We start from the raw sequence: 25055 nt of genomic DNA on the forward strand, positions 1-25055 counted from the left end.
CAATTTTTTTACAATATCGAACACTTTTGCATCATTATCAGTACAGTTCGAGTATAGTTTTGCTTTAATTTTATTTTCTGACAATGGAATGATACAGTGAAATTTTTGGGTTCCTTGGATCGTTTTCGCGTTATCATATTGCTCGCTGAGCTCTGATGCCGTTAATTCGTACTCTTCAGTAGTAGTAAAACAAAATGATAATTTTGTTAAATCTTCTTCTTTTCTGCGATTCGCCCAATCAAATAGTTCTTTTGCAGTTTTAATTGGATGCTCACGTTCTTTGGCTAAACTTGCTCTTGTGGCCATGCGCTTTATGGTTCCTCCAATAGCATCACAAAGACCTTTGCCATGTGACGTAGCAAAGAAATGCCATTCTGCATCAATTCCGTACTTTGATTTAAATTGACATAGGCTCGAAAAATTCTTACGGTTTTTGTACTGCGATGCTGCTCCATCAGACATGAAATATATCTTTCTGATTTCTTTATCCTTATCCACGCGTAAAAAGTTAATCATTTTGGCAATGAACAAATTTACAGATACTGAGTCGTGTCTTAAATCTTCGGAAATTACAATAAAACTAAAATGTTCAATTTGCGTACTTCCATTGAAATAAATAACGAATGGATGAATTGTAGCTTGTTGTACGTTCCAGTGCACAGTGGTCCAGGAATCAGTTTTACGCGGAAAGATGCATTTTGAGCTTTAGAATGAAACATTAGACAAAAACGGTCTTCTACAAAGTTGTTTGTATTAGTTAAGCCCTTCGTTTTGTGTTATTTAAAATTAGGGTGGACCACATTTTCATAGAAATTGTGTAACTAACTTTCTTATTTGTAGAAATTATATTATACATGCTTCAGCAAAGTTGTAGACCATTCAATTTCAAGCAACTTTGCCAAAAAAAGTTTTTTTGTATCTCTTAAATTGACCGATTTAGAGCTTTTTTCCTGCAGTGACGTAGGGTGGTCCGAACAAAACTGGTTTTCTGGCTCTAGAGTTTTCAATTCAAATTTCTCATCAAAGTAGTCTATGAGACACTTTTAGAGCTTTGAAAAATGCGTAATTTGGTGAGTGAAGAAACTTGCTATCTCCTTCCGTTTAGGAGTTATTGTTGTTATTCTCTCAAAAACATGCCTACTTTGATTGTGAAAATCTCTGATTGGGGCAAACATAAAAAATATCTTTTGACGGCATTCAAAAGACAAAATAAAATTGTATATTATATCAAAAAAATACAGATGTGTTATTTTTGTAACTCTAATAAAATGCCTTGAAAAACAAAGGATTTTAAGCAGAAAAACTTTAATAACTTTTGAACTAAAATAGATATCATCAATATTTTTGCATGAAAATTTGCGTTTTGTTAAGTTCTTAAAATCGTTCATAGACGACTTTGACGAGAAATCTGAAATAAGAAAGATAGGGCTCTAAAACTATTTTGAAGATTTTCATAGTATGTATTTCTTTATAATTTTGCATTTTGAGCATGAAAATGAAATTTTAGACAGAGATGATCTTCTACAAAATTGTTTCTAAAAATGTAAGCTTTCACACTGTGTCATTTGAAACTAGGGTGGTCCACAATATCACACATATCATAAAATCAACTTTTTTATTTGCAAAAATACTGGTATATGCTCTTAGACAAAGCGGTAGAACTTGAAATTTTGATCAACTTTGCCAAAAAAAGTTTTTCTGTAGCTCAAAATTTGACCAATCTAGAGCATTTTTTCCTAATCACCGCAGGGTGGTCCAACAAAAATAAGTTTTTCAACTCTAGTTTTTTTAATATTATTTTCTCGTCAAAGTCGTCTATGGACGACTTTTAGAACTTAATAAAACGCAAATTTTCATGCAAAAAGATTGTTGATATCTATTTTAGTTCAAATGTTATTAAAGTTTTTGTGATAAAAAATGTTTGATTTTCAAGACGTTTTATAAGAGTTACAAAAATAACACATCTGTAATTTTTTAATATGATATACAATTTTATTTTGTCTTTTGAACGCCGTCAAAAGATATTTTTTATGTTTGCCCCAATCAGAGATATTCACAATCAAAGTAGGCATGTTTTTGAGAGAAAAACAACAATAACTCCTAAACGGAAGGAGATAGCAAGTTTCTTCACTCACCAAATTACGCATTTTTCAAAGCTCTAAAAGTGTCTCATAGACTACTTTGATGAGAAATTTAAATTGAAAACTCTAGAGCCAGAAAACCAGTTTTGTTCGGACCACCCTACGTCACTGCAGGAAAAAAGCTCTAAATCGGTCAATTTAAGAGATACAAAAAAACTTTTTTTGGCAAAGTTGCTTGAAATTGAATGGTCTACAACTTTGCTGAAGCATGTATAATATAATTTCTACAAATAAGAAAGTTAGTTACACAATTTCTATGAAAATGTGGTCCACCCTAATTTTCAATAAAACCAAACAAAGGGCTCAACTAATACAAACAACTTTGTAGAAGACCGTTTTTGTCTAATGTTTCATTCTAAAGCTCAAAATGCATCTTTCCGCGTAAAACTGATTCCTGGACCATAGTGCAGTGATGGGACTGCACTTCATCTTGCAATACAAAGCTATAGTTTTCAGAAAAATCACAAATGACTAAAAATTCACCATCTTGTAATGTATTTTTCGTATTTTTTAAAAAGCGGGATTGCTCTGTTTTAATAAAGTCGTGAGGAATTAAACTTTCTAATTTCAAGCAAAAAATGACACAAACTCATCTACAGGTTTTACAATAGTTTCTAGGTCACACCTATCCGTGGTCACCCATTGCTCAAATGATAACTGATCAATATAATTTTCTTCAAACTCAGCGAATAAAGTATTTTCCAATGATGAAGAATCTGGACAATCCGAACAAGATCGTAGATAGCAATTTGATGTTATATTTTCACACAAAAGACTACCAGTTAACATTTTAATATCCTTTGATAAATTGATTCTTTTCAAACTATGTAAGATTAGGTTAATATTTTCGTATGTTGTGCACACACAAACATTATGTGTTCCTGAATTGGATAGAAGCTTGCATTGCCTTGGACGAAGGCTTGCAAATGAGGAAAAACCTACCTTAATATTTTCGTTAATTTCCTTGAAGCGTGTATACGCTTCTTTCAAAGTAGTCATCATTAATCGTTTTTGGATTGCTCGACGCTTTCCATCTTTTTTTACAGATACATAATCTTTTTGGCTAGGCATAGCTCTACTTACTTCATCGTCTTCAAAATATTGAATTATTTTTTCTTTTGTCTCATCTGTTAATGAAGTACTCGACCTAGCATTTTTGGTTGCAAGACAGTTATTTTTGAATTGTTTTGCCTCTTTTGCTGTATTTCTATTGGTTTTGAACTCATCAATGGCGTCTTGAATAGACCACGAGCTTGGCAGCATCGACAAAATCAATAATTTTTCTTTCCTTGTCGTGGCTAGATTCGAGAACCTTTCCTTCATATTCATAATTACCTCATCGTAGTCTGTATTTTCCACATCCTCAGGTCCTAATTTGAAGAGGTTTCTTCGTACAGCTTCGTTGATTTTACGGTATTTTTTCTCGGGATAATTGACGTAACCCATCTTCGTCCATTTAATCGGAGTCACTTTTATTCCAGCTATCCCTTCGTTGAAGCGTTCGATGTTGACCTTCTGGATGCACTCATCTTCTGATTGATTTGTTGAAATAGATGTCGCTTATGGTACCGTGGCAAGACTATCTGCACTTGGTACTTCTGGTAACTCCTCAGTTGTTGTCGGTGCATCTAGTAATTCCTCAGTTGTTGTTGTTTTCGAACTTCCTGCAACCTGATCCACCGATGATGTACAGATTGCCCGTTTGTCAACGTTTAAACGGCAGGACGTACAAATGCGTAAATTTGTATTCAATGTAGACATTGGAGCATAACCAGCCGCTTTCAGTTTATCTATGGTGCTTTCGGTGAGATTTCGTAGCTCTTTCGAACACTTTTTTTCTGCAAACGGCCTGCAACAGTTGAGAAAGCGACTACTCATGTTGCTCGTTAGATTTTAATAAACAAAATCACTTTTAAGTTTTAACTGACTAGTTTGGTGTCGTTTGCTTGACTGAAGAAAAATTTTACAATTAAATCTTTTATTACCATAGTGGTAGTATATTTTTAGCTTTTTCGTGAGTATGTTCATGGTATGTACCTATCATGTTTTTGATGTTGTTGAAGTTACTCGCTTTCTCCCAAATATGATTAACAAAGTCTATTCTCTACCAAGGCGGGTCTATACCCAGGTGTAATCAGATTTTAACTTTGTGGAGAAAACCAGCGCCGAGAAAACCGACCTGCTTTACGTATACTAGATCACCTGGGTATAGACCCGCCTTGTTCTCTACGAGGTAAACTTTTTGCAGGTAAACTAGTCGTATACCTGTATAGAAAACTTTTTTTGTAGCTTTTGTCTTCAATATTAGATTTCTTATAGGTTTCTTTTATCAAAAGGTTTCAACACTATTGAGAGAATTTTTCTTCAGTTACGTACAATAAAAAATATGACACTATCAAGACTTTAGATCACAACACTGAATCGCGTCTAACTTTCTAAGAGATGCTATAATAGTTATGAATAATTAAATAAAATATCATGAAAACAACTTGTTAACCTCATGTGGTACCCTTAACAAAAAATTCAGCAACAAACTGCGGTCCTAAAAAAAATTAACAATGAAAAAAAAAAATTTTTCACTAAGTGTCAAATTTGTGAAATATTTGAAATGTCATAACTTTTTTGTTCATTGGCTTACCATCACCAAATTTTTATGGTTTTTATGGTTTTAAATCAAAAAATTACGTTGGTATTCCGATAGGGTTTTGAGATATTTGAGTTTTTGTGACAAAAATGATGTTTTTTAACGCAAAATTTTTTTTTTTACTGTGTGTATTTTTTTTGGAATCTTTATTTAGTTGTCTAACTTTGTTTCTTTAGTTGTCTAACAATCGAACGAACCGTTTTTGCTGTGCAGCTTTTTGAATATTTTTGAACCATTTTCACATACACCCTTTTGAAAAGTTAGTCGTGACTCAACTTGAAGATTTGATATCGGAAAATGACGATTTAGATGGAACTGAAAAACTGTGCAAAGTTTCAGATATTTTTGAAATGGTCGATCAGAATCGACTTGCATGCCTCCGTGGAATCCCTCTACAGCTTTTCTATAGTACCGATTAGCCAAAAATGACCGCAATGTATGAATATCGAATTAAATATTAATAATCAAGACTAAATGGTGATCGTGCCCCTTTTTCCTTTACGTTGGCTTTCAATAAGCCGATTTTTTATCTCATCACAGGCACCTTGCACTATAATCCCATCTCGAGTGCACATCATCAATCTGGAGACGGTGCCGTATTACAAAATCATTCCCTACTGACACACAATCGTTACCTATGTTTCTTTCATTCAGAGATTCAACAACATTATAATACCGACCCGATTAGGGTTGGGTGTCTATGTTTTGTGCATTCGGCTTGCGTTCTCAAATCCCCCGTCTGTAGCATGAAATTAACCGGTTTCGATATAGTATAACGAGATTCTCACGTTTCTCACGTGGTCTGCGTCTCATGCTCCACCGACTACCGAAACAAACAGCTTTCTTACGAGCAATCTAATGCAACGTCACATCCAATGATGTCACGTCGCAAGCTTGGGGTGATCACAGCAACAGGTGTTAACGATGAAGGCTCCCCTCCATTTCCAGCCAACTTGGATGCAGGCGAGCTTTGCATGGTGCGTTCGGAGTTTGCCGTCATTTAGGCGTTGTATTTCACGGAGGCAAAAGGGAGTTTCTTTGTTAAAAAGCTTCGCGTTCAAAACGGTTAACAAAAACAGGTTTTATTTGTATTAAAACTTACATTCTACTAGTCAATTCAAAGTAACTAGGGCTCTAATTGAAACTATTTCAAGCTATTTCGTGCAAGTTAGTACAGAATAAGAGAAACTAATTTAAGAACGGTTGGAATGTCACACTATAAGCTAAAGACGAATGCAAAACCTACTTACTGAGAACACAAATGAATTTGTTGAGATTCTTGCCACTTGCCGGCACAAACACATTTCGCACATTTTGAGTTATTCACTGTGATACATTCTAACGCACTATGAGACACATTCTACGCATCGCCCGGATCCACCAGCTCAAAGACAGCTCTTGACCGTATGTTTCGCGATGATATTCTGATAGTAATAAGTTAGTCCGGAGATTTCCTGATTGCCCGTTTTGAGCCCAGGACTGTCCAACTCCAGCACCGCATCGAATTTGGCACTGATCGTACTTACGTTACCGCTGTCTTCGCTTGCCGTCGGTGAACTGTGGTGCTGCTTGGACTCCGACTTGGGAGTACTCTCCGCCACCGCCACCAGATGGACCGTGTTGTTGTTTCGGATATCGTTCTCGATTTGTTCCAACTCCTCCGGAGTAAGCGCTAGGGTTAGATTCTCCCGTCGATTGATCGAGTTGAGCGCAGAACTCGTTCCGGAGCTGATCTCCGGTGAGGATTGGTTCCGTCCCGAAGGGGACTGGTGCGGGTCGTCCGAGTCAGCTTGCTCACTGTTGGACGTTGGAGTTAAGAAGCTGTGCTCGGACTCGTCAAAGGACAAATTGGCCGAGGACGCCGTAATGACTACTCCGGAGAGCAGCTTGATTGAAGGGAGAGCTTCCGGATCGGCGTCTTCGGAGGAATCGTTGTAAAGAGAGCTTCGCTCGGTAGATTCTCCTCCCCACCAGGGCGATGCCCGACATTCAGAAGCCGTATGGTACGAGGAAGAGCGTGACTGCGGAGTGCAAGTACAATCCGAGGCGGTGACGAAGGATTCGTCTTCGGTGGACTTCACGCTGGAGCTCCAGTCCTGGAAGAAGTTCAAAATATGTAAATCAGTTATACGATCATCCTTATCAATACTTACATCACTGTGATTACTGCCGTCGGCCTTCCGACTGGTCAGCTCTCCGGAAACGTTTGCCACCTCGTCGTCCACGTCGTCAAAGCCGCCTTGGACATCCCGGAGGACGCTGTCCAGGGATTCAGCAATTCTGGAAACTTCAGCCAGTCTTGAGGAGATTGCCTCGCTGGCCATTATGTTGTCCGATTCAGCTAGAACATTCTCCGGACTCGCCATGCTATGGATGTTGGTATTAGTTTGTAGAGTTCACGAAACAAGTTTTTGATTGTTGAACTGGATAGAACTTCAACAAGTGGTGGTCAATGACCTTCCCGTGGTGTCAACTAACAAATGCACTGATCTGGCAAGATTCTAGCGTTACATACAAAACAATTCACTTTTGTGTAAATACGTCACAAGATTCAAAATTAAAAATCAGCTGGCGAAACTTAAATCAGTTCAACTGCAGCCCTGAATGACGTCCATTATCCATTAACAAGAATATCTCCAAAATAATTTTCCACTGGCTGTGCGCGGAAAAACACAAACACACGCGTCGCACGCGAAACACGAAACGGAGAAAATCCGGGATCGTTCTCGGGCCAAAGGAAAAATGCGACTAACTGTGGGAGCATACAAACGTAGAGCGCAAGCCAGAAGGCAGATCCGTTGAAAGATATATGTTAGTTGGTATGCAACTTGATCTTATGGCCGTCGTCTGGCGGTAACCGGCATAGCACAGTGAGTTCGTAGTCGCAGTGGTCTTGGTGGATAGATAATTCAACCTCCCAATCGCAGCCTGTGGATCCCTTTGGTGGAAATTACATAAAATATATTTGTGCGACGCGGTAGGGCGATGCCATGTGGTAGGGTGGTTACGAATCCGAAATGTGCAGATTTTTCATCTTTGAAATTATAGATTTTGAAGGGAGATGTTTCGTGCTGCAAACCTAGATGTGCAGAGATGAGTATGGGTTGAACGTAAGGTCGTTGAAAGGTGGAAGCAGTACTTCGATAAAGCCTGAATGGTGTCAGCACAAATGAAAGTTAAGACAATGGAGGGAATGTCGTCGTTTGCGTCTGCAGGTGATACAACCCAACCCTACACTTTCTGAGTTACCTTCTCAGGCGTCTGAGCAAGAAGTTTATGGAGGTAGACAGAAGGTAGTAGAAGTGAAAAACTCCGGAACATCCTGGTAATAGTCCCTCGACCCGAACCCGTTCACACCCATCAATAAAACACCTGTCCTCCAACTACCCGCAGGACCCTTGGCTTTATCCTTAGTGCTGGTCTTGGAGTGACCTTGTCCGTTACCTTGGCGTAGAGCGTAAGCCGTGGAGTGCGCGTAGTAGACCGGAAGACCTTGAGTGGTCCTACCGCCTCAAAATACGCTGCAGTACTAGTACATTACGCTTACTTCGTCGGTGTTGAACAGCATTTACCTCCGACTTCGAAAGTGGACCGGCAATCTTGGCACCTCCTTGTTGTGTTAACCGCTTCATCCGGTTCGCCAGCATGAACTATAGCATGCATGTCGACTCAGACTTGGTTGATCTTCGTTCGTTGACAGCTCAGTCAGGATGGTGTAATTCATGTTGGCGAACTGGTTCCGCTTTCCATTGCCGTTTCGCTATCATTGCGTTTGAGCCTTTAGCGTTGTTTCCAGATAGTCATCAAAGTTGCAGGTAACAGCAACAAGATATTCCTCAACGGATTCGTCCGGAGAAAGGGCGTCTTTGCTGACGACGTCACTTGAAACGGAAATTTTCGCACAACGTTTCATATGTTCCCGGTCCCATCAAATGTGAACAGCAAAACGCGGAATTTCTTTTTCGGACGAGGAAAAACACGTTTGTACTCTCCGTTCGTCTATTAACTTACGGAAGTTCAGTACAATGTAATGTTATTATAAAGGGAGCACATTCAGGCCCAAAGGTTAGTGTAATTAAAGGTGTGCTAATGAAGGTACATCAAGGAACTTCTAGATAAATGCAAGAGCAAGTTTATGGGAGAAATTTACAAAAAATATAGTTTAGGAAATTAATAAAAAAAAACAACATCTTGAAGAGCCCTTGCAAGAAGTTTGCAATTTCTCCATTGATATTCGGACAAATTTCTGAAATTGTAAGAAATTCTTGAGGAAATTTTTGGAGTCGCTACAGTTTAACAGAGAAGCTTAATACTACGACTCAAAGGACTTTCAGTGAATTGTTCCAAAACGTTTTTAGACTAAATTAGCGTCGGCATAGTTACGGTATACTTCGTAGATTGGATACTAGCTATACTAATGTTTTTTCTCTAATAATCTTATCCAGATTGCTTTCAGAAACAAGGCTTGGGAGTTAACCTTTATCCGAACTTTAACAAGAGTACCAAAGCCATGAATACTGCTATTCCCGGCCACGTCCATCTTTACCGTATCTTGGGATATGGAAAGGAAATGTTGATGTAGCACTTACTTAATGAGAGGCCACCGACTCAGCGACACCCTAATTTAATCTCTTGAATGCCGATAATAAAGAGAAACAATATGTTATTTACAGTATGAAGAATGTTGTTTCGCGTAAAAAATGATTAGGTACATGTTCAATAGTAGTTGTTTTCTACTTTTTTACCAATAAAAAAACAGAATCGATCTCTCAAGGGTCATCGAATTGAAAAAAAAAGGATCGACCGAAAGAAAAGTGCGAACTGAAAAAAGCCGCATACCAAAAAATTCTGGCACGAATAACATGTGGCCAATTCCACGATACGCGATGGGCTACAACGGGTCATCATCGCACTCTGAAACGCGAGAAGCTGGACACAACTCGTTACATATAAAACAATTTTGAGGTTTCTTTTGAAAAGGAACGAATGCTAAAAACTTTGCTCAATCCGTGCTTGTCCATCGTTCAACGTCCAGCACGCTCTTGATCAAAATACTGCACCTATTTCATTAATTTTCACTGAATACCACTAACACGCGGAAGAAGAGCTTTTTCACTTTCACAAATCTATTAATTGAAAACGATTGAAACAGTCGTACTATTTTTGTTCATATAACTGTTAATTTACTTGTACCAACCGATTTTCAATTGCATCAACCGAACTCAAATGATGCCCGGAACCGAAAAATCGTGACAGTAGGTTTAAAGCACAACCATACGCGCGCCTCAAACCGTTTTTAGACGAAATTCGACAAAAACATCTGGAGAAAAAATTCAACGAACTGCTAGTAGATTATACTGCAAGAACCTAGTAAAAGTTTTCTAACATATTCAGAAACCTTCAGAGGTCTTGATAGAATATTTGAAAGAATCTTTGCTTTGATTGAAGAGCTGCTAGACAAATTTCAGGAAAAAATTCTGTATAAAAAACGGAGGGAAGCTCAAAAACTGATTTTTGCATATATTTAATAGAAGCTTATTGTTAAGTTCAGATTTATTTCGTTTCAAAACAAATTTATATGAATAAAGCCTTGATTATAAGGTAAACTTTAATAGTGCGGGACCCACAACATGATAAACAAAATATGTTATATAATATTTCGTTAGTCAGTTAACCAACAGAATCATTATGATACTTCATCCCAGAGCTTTTTTCGTTGGATTCAAGAACAATAATATTTAATCTAAAGAGGCGAATGAACCATAAGGTTTAAAACATCTATAACAATAAAAAAAATTGATCTCTAATAAAAAAAAATCGGTCGAAATTTGAGCATTGGCACTTTTGTTCATGTTTGACGTTCACTTAGTAGACAAAAACGCCACAGGGGCTCATTTTTCCATCACTGCACGGGCTTCCTTCTTCTTGGCATTGACGTCCTCACTGGGATGGAGCCTGCTTCTCAGCTTAGTGTTCTTATGAGCACTTCCACAGTTGAGCAATTCTCGCTGAAACCAGGCCGCCATCGGCACCCATCGTTAGAATTCCAATTTTATGTCACTGATTGCTAGTTTTCGATAAAACTTAAGGGTGGTCCTTTCTGTTTTCTCATATTGGTGGACCCCTCGTACGCCAGCTAGCTGAACAGTTTGCGAAAAAGCCCATTTTTTGATAAATCTTGGGTATTTCTTCACGTGATATGTCTCATTTTCGCTTGGAACACATAGCAAACTTAGTGGCATCGTATAGAGAAAAGATATAGCTTTCATTTAAACTTGAAAAAATTTTGGCGGCCATTTTGAATTTGGCCGCCATCTTGAATTTTGTTAGGAAATTCGATTTTTCACCATTAGCACACCGCTAGTTTTGAATTCTAAGATCACCATCAGAAAGCTGAGGAAAAATTGCGTAAGATAGGCTACAGAAACTAGGTGAGCAATGGTATTTACCCTATCAAATGAACGATTTTCTAAATCATGTTATACGATTTTGACGTATATGGCGAGTGCAATCAATACAAACATAATTTTTCGTACAACAAAGAAACAAGTTTTCAACCTTTGGTGTTTTATTCGAGTCGAGTGAAGAATAAGAATATTATTTTTAGTGAAAAAATCTGGCGGCCATCTTGGATTTTGACGCCATTTTGATTTTAGGTAGTAGAATTAATTTTTCACATTGATAGCACTCAGCATATCGAAATTAAGAGGCTACCAATAAAAAAGGTTACGTATTCTCTTCTTATTATACTTCATTTTACTGACGTTACGTCCCTACTGGAACGTTACGTCCCTACTGGAAGCTTTATTAGTTATAAATCCAGGTTATTAAACAGGAATTTTCTTTTTTAATGCGATTTCTGACAACAGAATAATTCTTCGACATATCTTTGAATTCAGTAATAATGAATAAATAAATTCAATAAATGAAAACCGTCAAAAAACATTGATTGTATTAAACAAACATTTTTTTACCCTATGCATTGATGTTCATTGTATGAAGTTTATAAATTGCGTGTCGGGACATTAGTAAGCCTTGTGGTAATATCTGTAGTTCTATCGTAAAACATTGACAAAAGTGCATTTATTTATAATGAAAGTCTTAAATTTTGAAGCAAAAAACATCCTTGATTTTCTAAGTCATAAAGTATCGTTTTTAGTACCGCCCAACATGCATGTGAAAAATAGCGAAATTGAATGATGAGAAGCAGGTTTTGTTCTAATGTGGACGTAATGCCGAAAGGCAGGTGTATAATTTTGAGGTCAGAAAAACTGACGGCCATCTTGGCTTTCGACGCCATCTTGGTTTTTAGCAGTTGTATGATTTTTTACCATCTCAGTGCTCATCATGTTGAATTATAAGGCCTCCGTTAAAAAAAAACAATTAGATTCTATCTTTCGTATCTTATCTCAGCTGTTCAACTGATTGTTCATTTGTATCAATGGTTTTAGACCAAATAAATGAAAGAAATAATGCTATTTTACAACTCGAAGATATGCAGAAGAATCATTCAGGTAGCAAATAAGCTTTAAAAAAATCCTATTTGATAATTTGTTTTTAAAACTAGTTAAGCTGAAGGGCTGGCTCTGTTCCAGTAGGGACGTAACGTGAGGAAAAAGAAGAACAAGAAGAAGAATAAGTGTAACGGTAGCATTGGAATTCAACATGTTGAGTGCTAACAAGGTGAAAACTCATTCTACTACTTAAAACCAAGATGGCGTCAAAATCCAAGATGGCCGCCAGATTTTTTCACTCAAATCAATACTCCTATTCTTCATCTGTCTCAAATAATACACCAACGATTGAAAACTTGTTTCTTTGTAGTACAAAAAATTATGTTTGCATTAATTGCACTCGCCATATACGTCAAAATAGTAGAACATGATATAGAAAATCGTTCATATCATAGGGTAAATACCTTTGCTCACCTAGTTTTTGTAGCTTATCTTACGCAATTTTTCCTCAGCTTTCTGATTTTTTTTTTTGTGTTGGGATTTAAACCACTGCGACCATGAGTTTGATCTATTATGGTATACCCCTATTTAATTTGCATTCTTTCAGGATGACGAATTACCATTTGGGGTAAATGCCGTTGACTGATGATGCGAAGTACTCCAATCCGGTATGATTCTTAGAATGAAACCAATAACCAGATTGGGATTTTCTAACCAAATTTCCAAAGGGCTGGCGACAGGACATCGATTGATTTTATTCAAATGATATCTTGTCGGACAATGTCCTGTGAGAAGTCCAATAAGTATGCTTAAAGATTTTTTGTTTAAACTTAAAAGTTTTTCCGTAACGTTTTTATTTGGAGTTATGAACAGTTTTGATTGCCTTAAGGTTTCTGTTGCAATCCAGTTTGACTGTATCATTTGATCCTCCCATTGTTTCAATTCCATTTGTATTAAACATTTGGATACACCGCAGAAGGGTTCTGGTCCTATGAACTGGACACTTGACCCTCTCCTTGCAAGTAAATCCGCTTTTTCATTACCTTCAATTCCACAATGGCCTGGTACCCAGTATAAATTAACCTGGTTCTTAACGGACAATTGCTTTAGCAGTGTTATGCATTCCCATACCAGTTTTGATTGGCTTGTGAATGATTTTAAAGCTTTCAGCGCCGCTTGGCTAACTGAAAATATGCAAATCCGTTCATACCTGTATTTCCTTCTCAGACACAAAGATGCACATTCTAGAATGGCATAAATTTCTGCAAGGAAAACAGTGGTCCATCTTCCCATTGGTATTGAAATATCAATACCTGGTCCTGTAATTCCAGCCCCGGTTTTATCATTTATTTTTGAGCCATCAGTGTAGAAAATTATCGATCCTGGTGAGATATTCGGACCCCCTGATTCCCATACTTGGCGGTTTGTTTCAACCACGTTATATGGTATATCTAAGTTCATCCTATTTTCCATCCAGTCTTCGTTCATTACTACCAATGGATTTATTGGAAAATCTTTCAGTATACTGAGATGCCCGAAAAGATTGCCTTCTAAAAATGTATGAGTTCTTTTCAGCCTTAGAGCACTCTTTTCAGCTTCCTTCTGTATATATTGATGTAGCGGAAGTTTATAAAGAGCTGCTTCCAAGGCTTTTGATGGTGTACTGTGCATTGCTCCTGTTATGGCCATGCAGGCTAAGCGTTGCAACTTTCCAAGCTTTCTCTGGGCCATATGTTGTTTTGTTTTTGTCCACCAAACTAGTGAAGCATAAACTATTCTGGGTCGTACTATAACCGTATAGATCCAATTAATCATTTTTGGTTTCAGTCCCCATTTTTTACCAAAAGTTTTTTTACTCACCCATAGAGCATTTGTGGCTTTGAGTATTACCTGCTCTAAGTGTAAGTTCCAATTGAGAGTACTATCTAGTATTACTCCTAGATATTTAACATTGGAAGAATATTGTAAAATACATCCGTTTATAGTCAAATTTTTTAAAGTAATCTTTCTTCTGCGAGTAAACGGCATTAAAACTGTTTTTGATGGGTTAATGTTCAACCCTTCATGTTGACACCACTGCCAAGTACAGTTCAATGCTGATTGCATTCTGTCAGTGATTATATTATCAAACTTTCCACGAACTATTATTACCACATCATCTGCAAACCCAATAACTTCGAAGCCTTTTTCTACTAGTTTAATGAGGAGATCATCAACAACAAGCGACCACAACAAAGGGGATAATACACCTCCTTGAGGACATCCCTTAGTGGTTTTTATTGTTATTGAAGATTCTCCCAATTCAGCAGATACTTCTCTATCATTCAACATTTTCATAATCCATATTTTGATACAACGATCGAATTGCCTTTTCACCATACAATTTTCAATAGATTTATAAGACGCATTATCAAACGCACCTTCAACATCCAGAAATGCCATAAGAGCTATTTCTTTCCTGTGAAGCGTGGATTCTATTTTTGTAACCAGTTCATTAAGAGCTGTGACTGTAGACTTATTGGGTTGATAAGCAAATTGATATTTACTGATAGGATTTGTTTGTAAGTATTTTGACTTTATGTATTCGTCTATTATCTTTTCCATGATTTTAAGAATTGTAGATGTTAGACTAATTGGTCCAAACGATTTTGGATTTGTTTTGTCTTTTTTCCCTGCTTTAGGAATAAAGACGACCCGAACTTGAGTCCATATTTTTGGTATATGGCCAAGACATAGGCTAGTTTTAAAGATATTTGTGAGAGAGTCAAGCAGTAATTGTCCACCCTTCTGTAGAAGTGCAGGGAAAACACCATCTCTTCCTGGAGACTTGAAAGGTTCGAAAGAATTCACTGCCCACTCAACTTTAGATCGAGTAAAGATAGTATCCGGTAGATCTAAGTTGTTGCCGGTAGTCCTATTAGGCCTAGAGGTTTCTCCAACTTTATCACATTCTGTATCATCACTCATTACTAAACTTGATCCTGGAAAATGACTTTTCATCATTATTTCAAGTGTTTCTTTTGTATCAACGGTAAAACTCCCGTTTATTTTTTCAAATTTCCCAGCCCATTTGAATGGTCTTTGGAAAGAACCTTCTGTAATTTTGCTACATCCGGAGTTTTTTCTATGTTTTCACAATAAAACTTCCAGGTTTTTCTACGGGATTTTCTTATTTCTTTGTTGTAAGTTGTAAGGGCCTTTTTGTATTGGTCCCATTGCCCAGAAACTTTTGCGCGGTTGTCTGTTGTCTCTATATTGTCATTCAATGAGATATTATTACTTAAATTTAACATTGATTCATATTTTTCCCAGTTGGTATTCCTAGCTTTCTGATGGTGATCTCAGAATTCAAAACTAGCGGTGCGCTAATGGTGAAAAATCGATTTTTGTAACAAAATTCAAGATGGCGGCCAAATTCAAAATGGCCGCCAAAATTTGTTCAAGTTTAAATGAAAGCTATATCCCTCTTCTATACGATGCACTAAGTTTGCTATGTGTTCCAAGCGAAAATATGAGACATATCCCGTGAAGAAATACCCAAGATTTATCAAAAAAATGGGCTTTTTCGCAAACTGTTCAGCTAGCTGGCGTACGAGGGGTCCACCAATTTGAGAAAACAGAAAGGACCACCCTTAAGTTTTATCGAAAACTAGCGATCAGTGACATAAAATTGGAATTCTAACGATGGGTGCCGATGGAGGCCTGGTTTCAGCAAGAATTGCTCAGTTGTAAACTTCTTTTTCAAAGTTGCCATTTTCGCATTCGTATATCGTGAGGCAGGTACGATGATACTCTATGCCCAGGGAAGTCAAGGAAATTTCCATTACGAAGAGATCTTGGACCGACCGGGAATCGAACCCAGACACCTTCAGCATGGCTTTGCTTTGTAGCCGCGGCTCTTTCGTGGGATAACCCTAATTTGGGTAAACTGACATATGGCTATCGTTATGTAATTCTTCTTTGACAACAGCAAAAAAAAAACAACTCAGTACAAAAAGTAAGAGGTTGTTTCCGAGATACGACCGCCAAGTTGACGTTGGATAACGTTAGCTTCTTTTATTTCCTGGTTTGAGACCATCACGAACTTATGAAAGATTTGTACTGTTAAATACCTAATCAATTTTCACACTATTTGTTGTATGTTAATTATGACTTATTATTTATGGACATTGTGTGTTATTATTTGCTTGCTTCAGTTAACACTTCAACACCGATAGAATTGGTCGATGGAAGAAGAAGCATGAGCGGAAACTCTTGCTCTCCAAACAAATATTCCAGTTGAACGTTAGGTCCACAAATGATTCACTAAGATTGATTGCTTTAGTGGGTTCCAGTTTTAGGTTGAGGTACTTCTCCATGAAGTCCGCGAACTCCATGTTATTTTGTTTGCTCATATCGATGTTGAAATTGCATGTCACGATGATTGGCATGGTCTCCTTTTGATACTCGAAGTTCCACGCCATAAAGAACTTCTTCTGCTTCGTCGTGGTATCCGGGAAAATGTGCCTCTACATCTACCAGTAGTGCCCGAAAATGCATTATAGTGATCTCGGCAGCGCATATATCACCATAATCATCTGACAAGCCCAGCTATACGTCATAACAGGTGCAAATATTGATGCAACCTGCAGGGAATCAACGGTGTTCGTGGTAACTATTCTTGAATTGTGTTAAAGAATGTTTCTTTCTGTGAAAATAATGTAAAATTTAAAAATCATGTACGGTGTAGTATTGACAAACATCCATAAACTTCTAGTTCTAAACAAGGATTTGATCATGGTACCGTGATTTCGGGTGAAATTGATCACTTTTTACTGTTTTCCTTGTCTGTTTTCTATGATGTTGCCAATTCCAAACAACTTAATGCAGGAAAACAAGTACGACGATGATCCTCATTGGTTTAAATACTCAAATTTTCATACGGTTGTGATTTTAGTGCTGAAAATCGTCTCTAAAATAAAAAATCAAGGAATTCCATTTCGGGGTGAAATTGATCACCTGTCAAAACAATCATTGTTAGTTTTGAAAACAACTTTACTTATTTAATTTGGGCCTCCTGAATCCAAATATGCTTGCCAAATTCTTAACAATGCAAAGTTTATGGAAATAATAAACAATTAATTTTCAACAATTCCACAGAAAACGCCTAAATGTAGGCAATTTCCGAAGGAATCTTCTGATATCTATAAAAAAATCAATTATTACAACAAAATAAACAAATTGGTACGAATTTTGATGATAAAATTCCTTTTGGGGATATATTTCAAGCATCCCTACAAATTTTCAGGTTGACACCATGTCCAAATCCTTGTTTAAAACTATAAGTTTATTGATGTCTGCCAATACCACACAAAACACGATTATGGAATTTTCTATTATTTTCATAGAAGTAAACATTCCTTAACACAATAAGCTTCACAACATGCAATTCGACAATAGTTAAGACAAACAACGTTCATTTACATAGGTTGCATTGATTTCTGTGCTCTATTAGAGGGAAATAAAATCGTGTGACACAGTGATCAATTTCACCCTACTGATCAATTTCACCCGAATTTACGGTATCAAACCTGAAAGTTTGTAAGGATGCTTAAAATATATCCCCGAGCCCGATTTCATCTTCTAAACTCTTACCAATTAGCGCATACGGTTGAAATAATTTAATTTCTGTTAGATATCAGGGATTTTCTTAGGAAATTGCCGGTACCAATGGTTGTAATGTACCAGTAGATTGGACTATGGAATAAAACGTACATTTTACGATAAAAATGACATGTGCTATTTTTGGTGGTTAGATTGCCTCTAGTTTAGTCGATTCGCCAATTTTCAGCTTTTTATTTTATCAAAAAGTCATATAAATAATTGAGTTTGTGCAAAGAATTTGCTCCCTTGCACCAGTAGTTGCCGTCGTGTTCCAATAGTGGATCAACGGATGGAAGCAGTTTTTAAAATAGATGTATAAACACGTAGAAAAGTTCCAGAGATGATCTTTATGCTTCATTCAAAAGTTATTAGTTGCTGTTCCGAGGGAAAAATGTTAAACCTATGTAAAAATTTACCATTTTGTTCAAAATGCCTTGCATCATTCCCGAACGTCTACTACTGGAGCACTAGTGCAACTACTGGAACACGTGTACCAATAGAGGCTCAAGCGATTTTATGTTAAAAAATTAGTTTTATCACTCTTTTTTATATTTTTCCCATATAGTAGAGGTTGAAATCTTTCTGTTGACGTCAAAAGATCTTTGTTAAGGCTTTTCGTTTTTTTGTTATGATTTTTTATAGCTTAGGTAGTCCACTAATGGCACCGGCACCTTATTCATTATTTCTTTAAATATTGCATTACAGTCAAGCCTCCATGAGTCGATATTGAAGGGACCATCGACTCATGGAAATATCGAGTCATGGAACAGCTATTTTTTGGAAAGCTGTTTGAAGGGACCATCATAGTAACCATGATTTTATGTTTTTAGTATGGTTCCATGAGTCGATATCGAGTGATGGAACATCGACTCATGGAGGGATGGCTGTATTGAGAATTTTGCAAGCATATTCGGATTCAGGGAGTTGATATTCATTATGTAGAGTCGTTACAAAAACCAGAGGGGGTTGTGTGCAAGACACGACCGCATAACGTTAACTACGCCAAGTGATTTTCTGCATTTGAATTTTAGTCGATTGTCATAGTTGTAGCCTTCCTTTAGTTCAAACTCTAACATAATATCGTAACGGTCGCAACATTATAGATTTTCAATTGACATACTAGGTGCCGTAAGACGTAGTTAACGTCAAAAGAAGAATGAGCGAAGAAGCAGAAATCGGTCTGCTATTATAGTGTGCTTCCCAACCCTCGTGTTTGGTTGCGTAAGAAAGGGGTCGACATTTTCACAATGTTCGACAGTCTATCGTCAAAAATCGTTTGACGATTTTCTTAATTTGAGTAAAATGTTGTATAAATTTCCGACCGATTGGTGGGAAAATATTGAAAATCTACCGGTAAATGGCTGAATTATTAGTATTCAAAATCTTACATAATTTCGTGACGGTCGCAACATTTTAGATTTTCAATTGACACCCGTAAGATGTAGTTAACGTCAAAAAATAACAAAAATCGCTTTGACAAGTGATCAATTTCACCCCGAAATGGGATTCCTCGATTTTTTATTTAAAGGATGATTTTTAGCACTAATAACACATTTGTTAGAAAATTTTGGCACATGAGCCAAAGAGGCTGACCGTCGTACTTGTTTTCCTGCATTCAGTCGTTTGGCATTTTCAACATCATTGAAAACAGACAAGAAAAACCATGAAAAATGATCAATTTCACCCGAAATTACGGTACATGTAAACTTCAAAACGTCAAAACCTTATAAAAGCAAGAAAAATGTGCTTTTCTATGAAAAATAAGACATACCTCGATATATCCCAATTTTTCAATAGTTTAGTCATGAAAATCAATAGTTTTCATTATTGTAGTAGATTCGTAAAAAGATTTCCAATCGATTGGTGCAATAATCCGGGCGTTAGTAAGTTATTAACAGTCAAAATCTAACCACTTTTCGTGACGCGAGCGATTTTTCGTTTTTCGAAATTGTACCCCAGTATGTTGCCGTAAGACGTCAAAAAAAATACCCAGCGTTGACTTTCGAAGTCTCCGTAGTAGGTTAAAACAACTTAAAGTTGGGTAAACTCGAAAGAACCCAAATTTGGCTTATTCCATTGAACTTTGACGATGGGTCGGTGCGTCTCTCTCTGTTTTTGACAACATTGCTGTTGCGAGAGAGGCAAAACAACCCAACCGTGGGTAAAAACTAAATGCAGTTAACCCAAATTCGAGTAAAAAGAACTTATTTTTGGGTAGTCTGATTTCTCCGTGTGAGGTTGTTCCTATCTTACAATTCGGAAGGGAACCGGAAAACAAAGCACATCCAAAATTTGAGTTCTTACAGGGGTGTGACAAAATTTCAAAAATCAGAAAAATAAATTTTTTGGCCGTGAACCAACGATCACCATTTAAAAATTACGTGAACATGTGTCTCTTGTCTAAACTTAAGCGTTTGGAACTAAAATTGGAACAGGGCTTTAGGACTCTCTTAAGGCTGTTAATTCAAATATAGATCAGATTTTAAAATTTCCATATAAAATTGAACGCCTAGAGGTATGTATATGCAACGTCCTGTATACTTTACATTATTTATTCGATTTTGTTCAATATATACTTGTTAAATGAATCAGGTAGGACTGCACTAAGAGGGTTTATAAATTGCTCCACTTTGATTCTATCTAAGATGTCAGAATGAACTCTTCTCAGCCCTTCTCTAACATTTTATCCAAATATTTCTTTAAGATTTCCTTCAGTAGATATCTTAAGGCCAATGATTACTTATGCATTACTTATGCATTACTTCAAAAATTCTTCCAGTTATTACTTTTTTACTTTCGTGTACTGCCGTGAATCGTAAGTCAGTTTCATCTGTAAAAAGTAGGCATTGAGAAAATGGACTGTGAAGTTTCCAAACTCGATTTCCATACAAATATTCAAAAAATTCCAGTGAAATGGAATATGTTCAAATGTCAATGAAACTTTCACAATTTGCTTCATGGCAGCATAGGTATTCAGACATGCTCTTGGGATTCATTCTGGGACTCCTTCAAAATATTTCCAGTACCAATTTATCCCAAGAATTTCTCAGTGATATTTTTTGAATTTCTTCAGAGATTTCTCCAAACTTTTCTACAGTAGGTCTTGTTCCTGGTAGAATTATTACTGATTCTTTATAAATTTCTTCAGAGATTCCATCGGGAATTTTTTTTTTGTATGGTATTCAGTTGGAGCTGCCTGACAGCTTAACTTGTCAAGGCTGAACCCTCGGTCTGGCTTTTGCCAAGTTTCCCCTCTACCAGGACCAATACTCAGACGGACTAGGCAATGGCGCCCACATGAACACTGCTTTTTTATTAGTATTATGACGTGATAGTTTTTGAAAAGTACCCATATTCCCTTGCTTCTGAGAAAAGGAAGCATTGTTAAAATCAGCAGCTCCAACAGAATTTGTTTGAAATAGTAGTGTAGTAGTGTCATTACTAATACTGTCTAGTCGCAATGGTTTTGAATAATTTGTCATTCAAGTGCTATTCTGATTACTCCTGTCTTTTACGTAAGATTAGAGTCCTAAAGGTCAATTGTCGTCAAGTCTTAGCAAAATTAGGCTGTTTAGTAAGAGTTCTAGTTAATTTCATTTTTGTTGTTAAAAGTATTTATTGGTCATTACGTTCATATATCCTTAAAGAAAAAAGTCGCTTTCCTTGTCTGTTCAACATTTTTTCGAAACTAGCAAGTGTACCCTAATGATCGATCTCAGCGTCTTACTTTCCATAGTAATGTTTATAGTTAATATTGAAGAGTAAAGTTACCTTAGGCTTCTATTACAGTCTCCTACAAGATTCACTTTTCGGTGGCAAATGCAATGCTTCACAACGCCTACTTTCTACTTGTAAATTTTGCGAAAATGAAGCTGGAATTAGATTATTTATACAGCTGTTACAAAAGAGGTATTTCTTATTATGGCAATGTGAAAACCATATAAAAATAAGATTGTCGCCACTTATTTCTACTCAGTGAATCTACTAGTCATTTTCCTAAGAGTTCCTAAGTATTCCCTACGTCGTATATGATAACGATGTATCTAGCTAGCTAATAGTAAGAGTGGCTACTGATAATTCTGGTTAGCAAAAGGCAAACTGAACGTCACCAATAGTATTAATGTCCACTTCGAATAGATTAATTATTTGAAATGGGCATCAATTCTATCAATGACGCAGAATGTCCGTTGGATCACATCCGAGATTTATTGCGTCTATGCCATATGAATTATGACGCGGCTTTAAGCAAAAAATGCCAAAATGTGATACCACCACTACAGGTTACGCCTTTGGTTTCCATCATATGGGCTAATGGATTATGCCCTCCCATCGCGGCAAGGACGTATAACCAAGGGGAGGGAGGTTCCATCGGGAATTTATTCGATGATTTTATAAATACAGGCAACTCTCCATAACTCGATGTTGAAGGGACCATCGAGTTAAGGAGGTATCGAATTACAGAACACAAAACCGGTGCAAATGCGTTCCAAGGGATTATCGAGTTAGCCATCAGAATCAACTTTTACTATGGTTCTCTAACTCGATATTGAAATATGGAATATCGAGTAAGGGAGAGCAAACTGTAATCGATAAATCATTAAATTCAAGTTTTTTGCCTGGGATTTCCCTAGCTGTTTTTTTTTTTAATTTTAAACATATTTCTTTAGGAATAAGGGTGAAAAATAGTCTTTGCCCTAAAGAAGTTTGCACTAATCTTCGACCCTTCATACAAACATATTAAATTTATATAAAAGGATCAAAACCTAAAGCAGAGTGAATAATACATCCACTCTATTCTAGACAGGCAAACACAGAACAAAAATACCAATTGCTCTATTGTATTAAGCATTTCGAATTGAAATATATGGCCAGATTTGTGATTGGACATCAACGGTCACATACATATGCGCCAAAATATTTTCAATCGGCGATGGCAACTAGCGTTGGGCAAATTTGAACAGAACATCGATGTTACTGATTCGATTCAAATTCGATACTTTGAATCGATTCACCGATTTAATCAAATCATTTGAATCGATGTTTTTGAACCGATTTGATTTACAAGCTCATATCAAAATTTACAAAAGCATGCTGTCTAAATAAAATTAAGAGCAACAGCATATGATCTTTAACCAGAGGCGAATGACACCAGTTAAAACCTCCATAATAAATAATAAATAATAAATAAATATGATCTTTAAATTCTTTCAAATGAATTACTTTTGAGTTTAATATTATAAAATGAACACTTCAAGGTTGATTCAAAACCAGATTTAAAGTTCATCAACTCACTAAAAATTCTAATCAATTTTATCATTTTGTATCGAATCAAAAAATCAAATTTTGAGTGATCCTACCATCGATTCAAAAAATGGATTAATTGAAAAGAAAAAATCGATTTTCGTAACAACAGGATATTTTTGGCGTACATAGATTTGAAGAAAATCCAACATAGAATATGTTCCTAAACAAAAATTATCAAACCGGTCATGTCCAATCACAAACCAGTACTATCCCACCATCTAAAACAGAGTGCCTCAGTTTGGTTAATAAAGTCTGGACACCAGCAATATATCAGTTTTATACAAACATACACTCTTATCCATCTCAAATGGGCATACAAATAGATTTAAATTTAAAACTCTTTGACAGATCTCAATAATGCTGAAACTAACATCCGAATTTATAATTTTATCGATGGGAAAATCTTCACCAGAATCAAACTTGTTGATTAAATATATCTATGTTCAAGCCACCCTGACATGAAAAACACTGTGCCTTCCTCAACAATATAGCTGAAACATCCCATCTTAAGTATGTATACGACCTCTAATTGCAGTGTATTTTCCCTAAAACGGGTTATTAATAAATCTTTACAGTATGGATACTGTAGTTTTCCACTTGACAGCAATAAAATCCCACAGAGGAGATCCACGGATCCACGATATGTAAGCAACACACCCTTTCAACTGCACGCTGCTGAGTTGGTATATAAATACATTCACGAGACGCGGCACAGCTGAACATAATCCAACAGACGTTGCCCACCAATACTGGTACGCTGCAGATGATATGCAATAATTTTAGAGTGACACCACGGAAGATCGCTGATCAAAAGCAAACATAAAACTTCCCAATACCGACAGACATATTTGCAAATCCGTCCAACTTTGTTGTTCCCCTTCCCTACCCCGCAATACTCACATTTCCACCCTGTCATCCAGCAGGAACGGTTCCTTCAGTCTCGTTTTTAGCAGTCTCCCCAGCCGCACCATTCTGCCAACTTCCACCAGTAGCCTCTCCCTACTGGTCAGGCACTTTCTCAGTCTCACTTTCCTCCGGCTGGGCTCCTCAATCTCCCCGATCCGCAGCACGTTGTCCTTCAGTTCATACAACTTGCTACAGTGCTCCTCAACGCTCCGGTGGAACACGGCCGAAACCCTTAACCGGGTCATCTGCTCCTGACTAACCGCTTGGAACTGCTTCCACGTCGCCTGCAAACTTTTGGTCATATCGATGTTTCGGTCCGTTTCCAGCTTGCACGATTGCCTCAACGCCAGCGAGGCGTTCAACAGCTGGCACCCGTAGTTGTACGTTCCCTTGGCCGTCTCCTGAAACGTCTGGTGTTCGTCCTTCTGCGCCTGGATCTCGTACACGTTGGTGCCCACGTGCGTATGCGATCGGATCATCACTTTGTACAAATCGTCCATCCACTGAAGTGCCGTTTCCGCATCCGTTTCGTACTTGTAGATGTGGGTGATCTGGTCCAGCGTTAGCCGCTGCAGTTCGACGCTTTCGACGAAGATTCGTGACCGGGAAATGGTTGCATCGAGAATGTCCCGCACGTTGGCGATGTCTTCGCTGTAGTCCACCTCCACCTCGCGGCCGACGGCGTCCTTGACCGGCATCGAGAGGATATCGCTTAGCTTTTCGCCCTCTTTGATGATCTCCTTCTCGACAGTGTCTGAAATAGAAAAACGATAAGGCGATATTAGTTACAACTTCCAAAATTTTCGCATAAAGTTGCCTCCTTGTGGAACCTCTAAGGTTTCTTAAAAAATCAAGTAGAAGTAATCAATATAACTCCGGAAGTATACTTGAGGCAAACAAGGAGTGATTCCTGATTAAATCTTGGTAAGTATTTGTCAGCAAACCTCTAGAATGCATATCCAG

General features: G+C 37.2%; 1 protein-coding gene across 11 annotated transcripts in view; it reads right to left on the reverse strand.

Annotated features, from left to right (window-relative positions):
* Window positions 1-25055, reverse strand: part of LOC5566335 (titin) — a 446003-nt gene that overhangs the window by 352599 nt on the left and 68349 nt on the right. For all 11 annotated transcript variants that reach the window (XM_021841039.1, XM_021841049.1, XM_021841034.1 and 8 more), the window contains exons 6-8: window positions 24087-24846; window positions 6939-7152; window positions 6312-6881 (exon numbers count right to left, since the gene is read on the reverse strand). In XM_021841039.1, coding sequence (XP_021696731.1) covers window positions 6312-6881; window positions 6939-7152; window positions 24087-24846 — 1544 coding nt within the window. The remainder of the gene's footprint in view (window positions 1-6311; window positions 6882-6938; window positions 7153-24086; window positions 24847-25055) is intronic.

This window comes from Aedes aegypti, chromosome 2, assembly GCF_002204515.2.
Source record: "Aedes aegypti strain LVP_AGWG chromosome 2, AaegL5.0 Primary Assembly, whole genome shotgun sequence".
Lineage (NCBI taxonomy): Eukaryota > Metazoa > Arthropoda > Insecta > Diptera > Culicidae > Aedes > Aedes aegypti.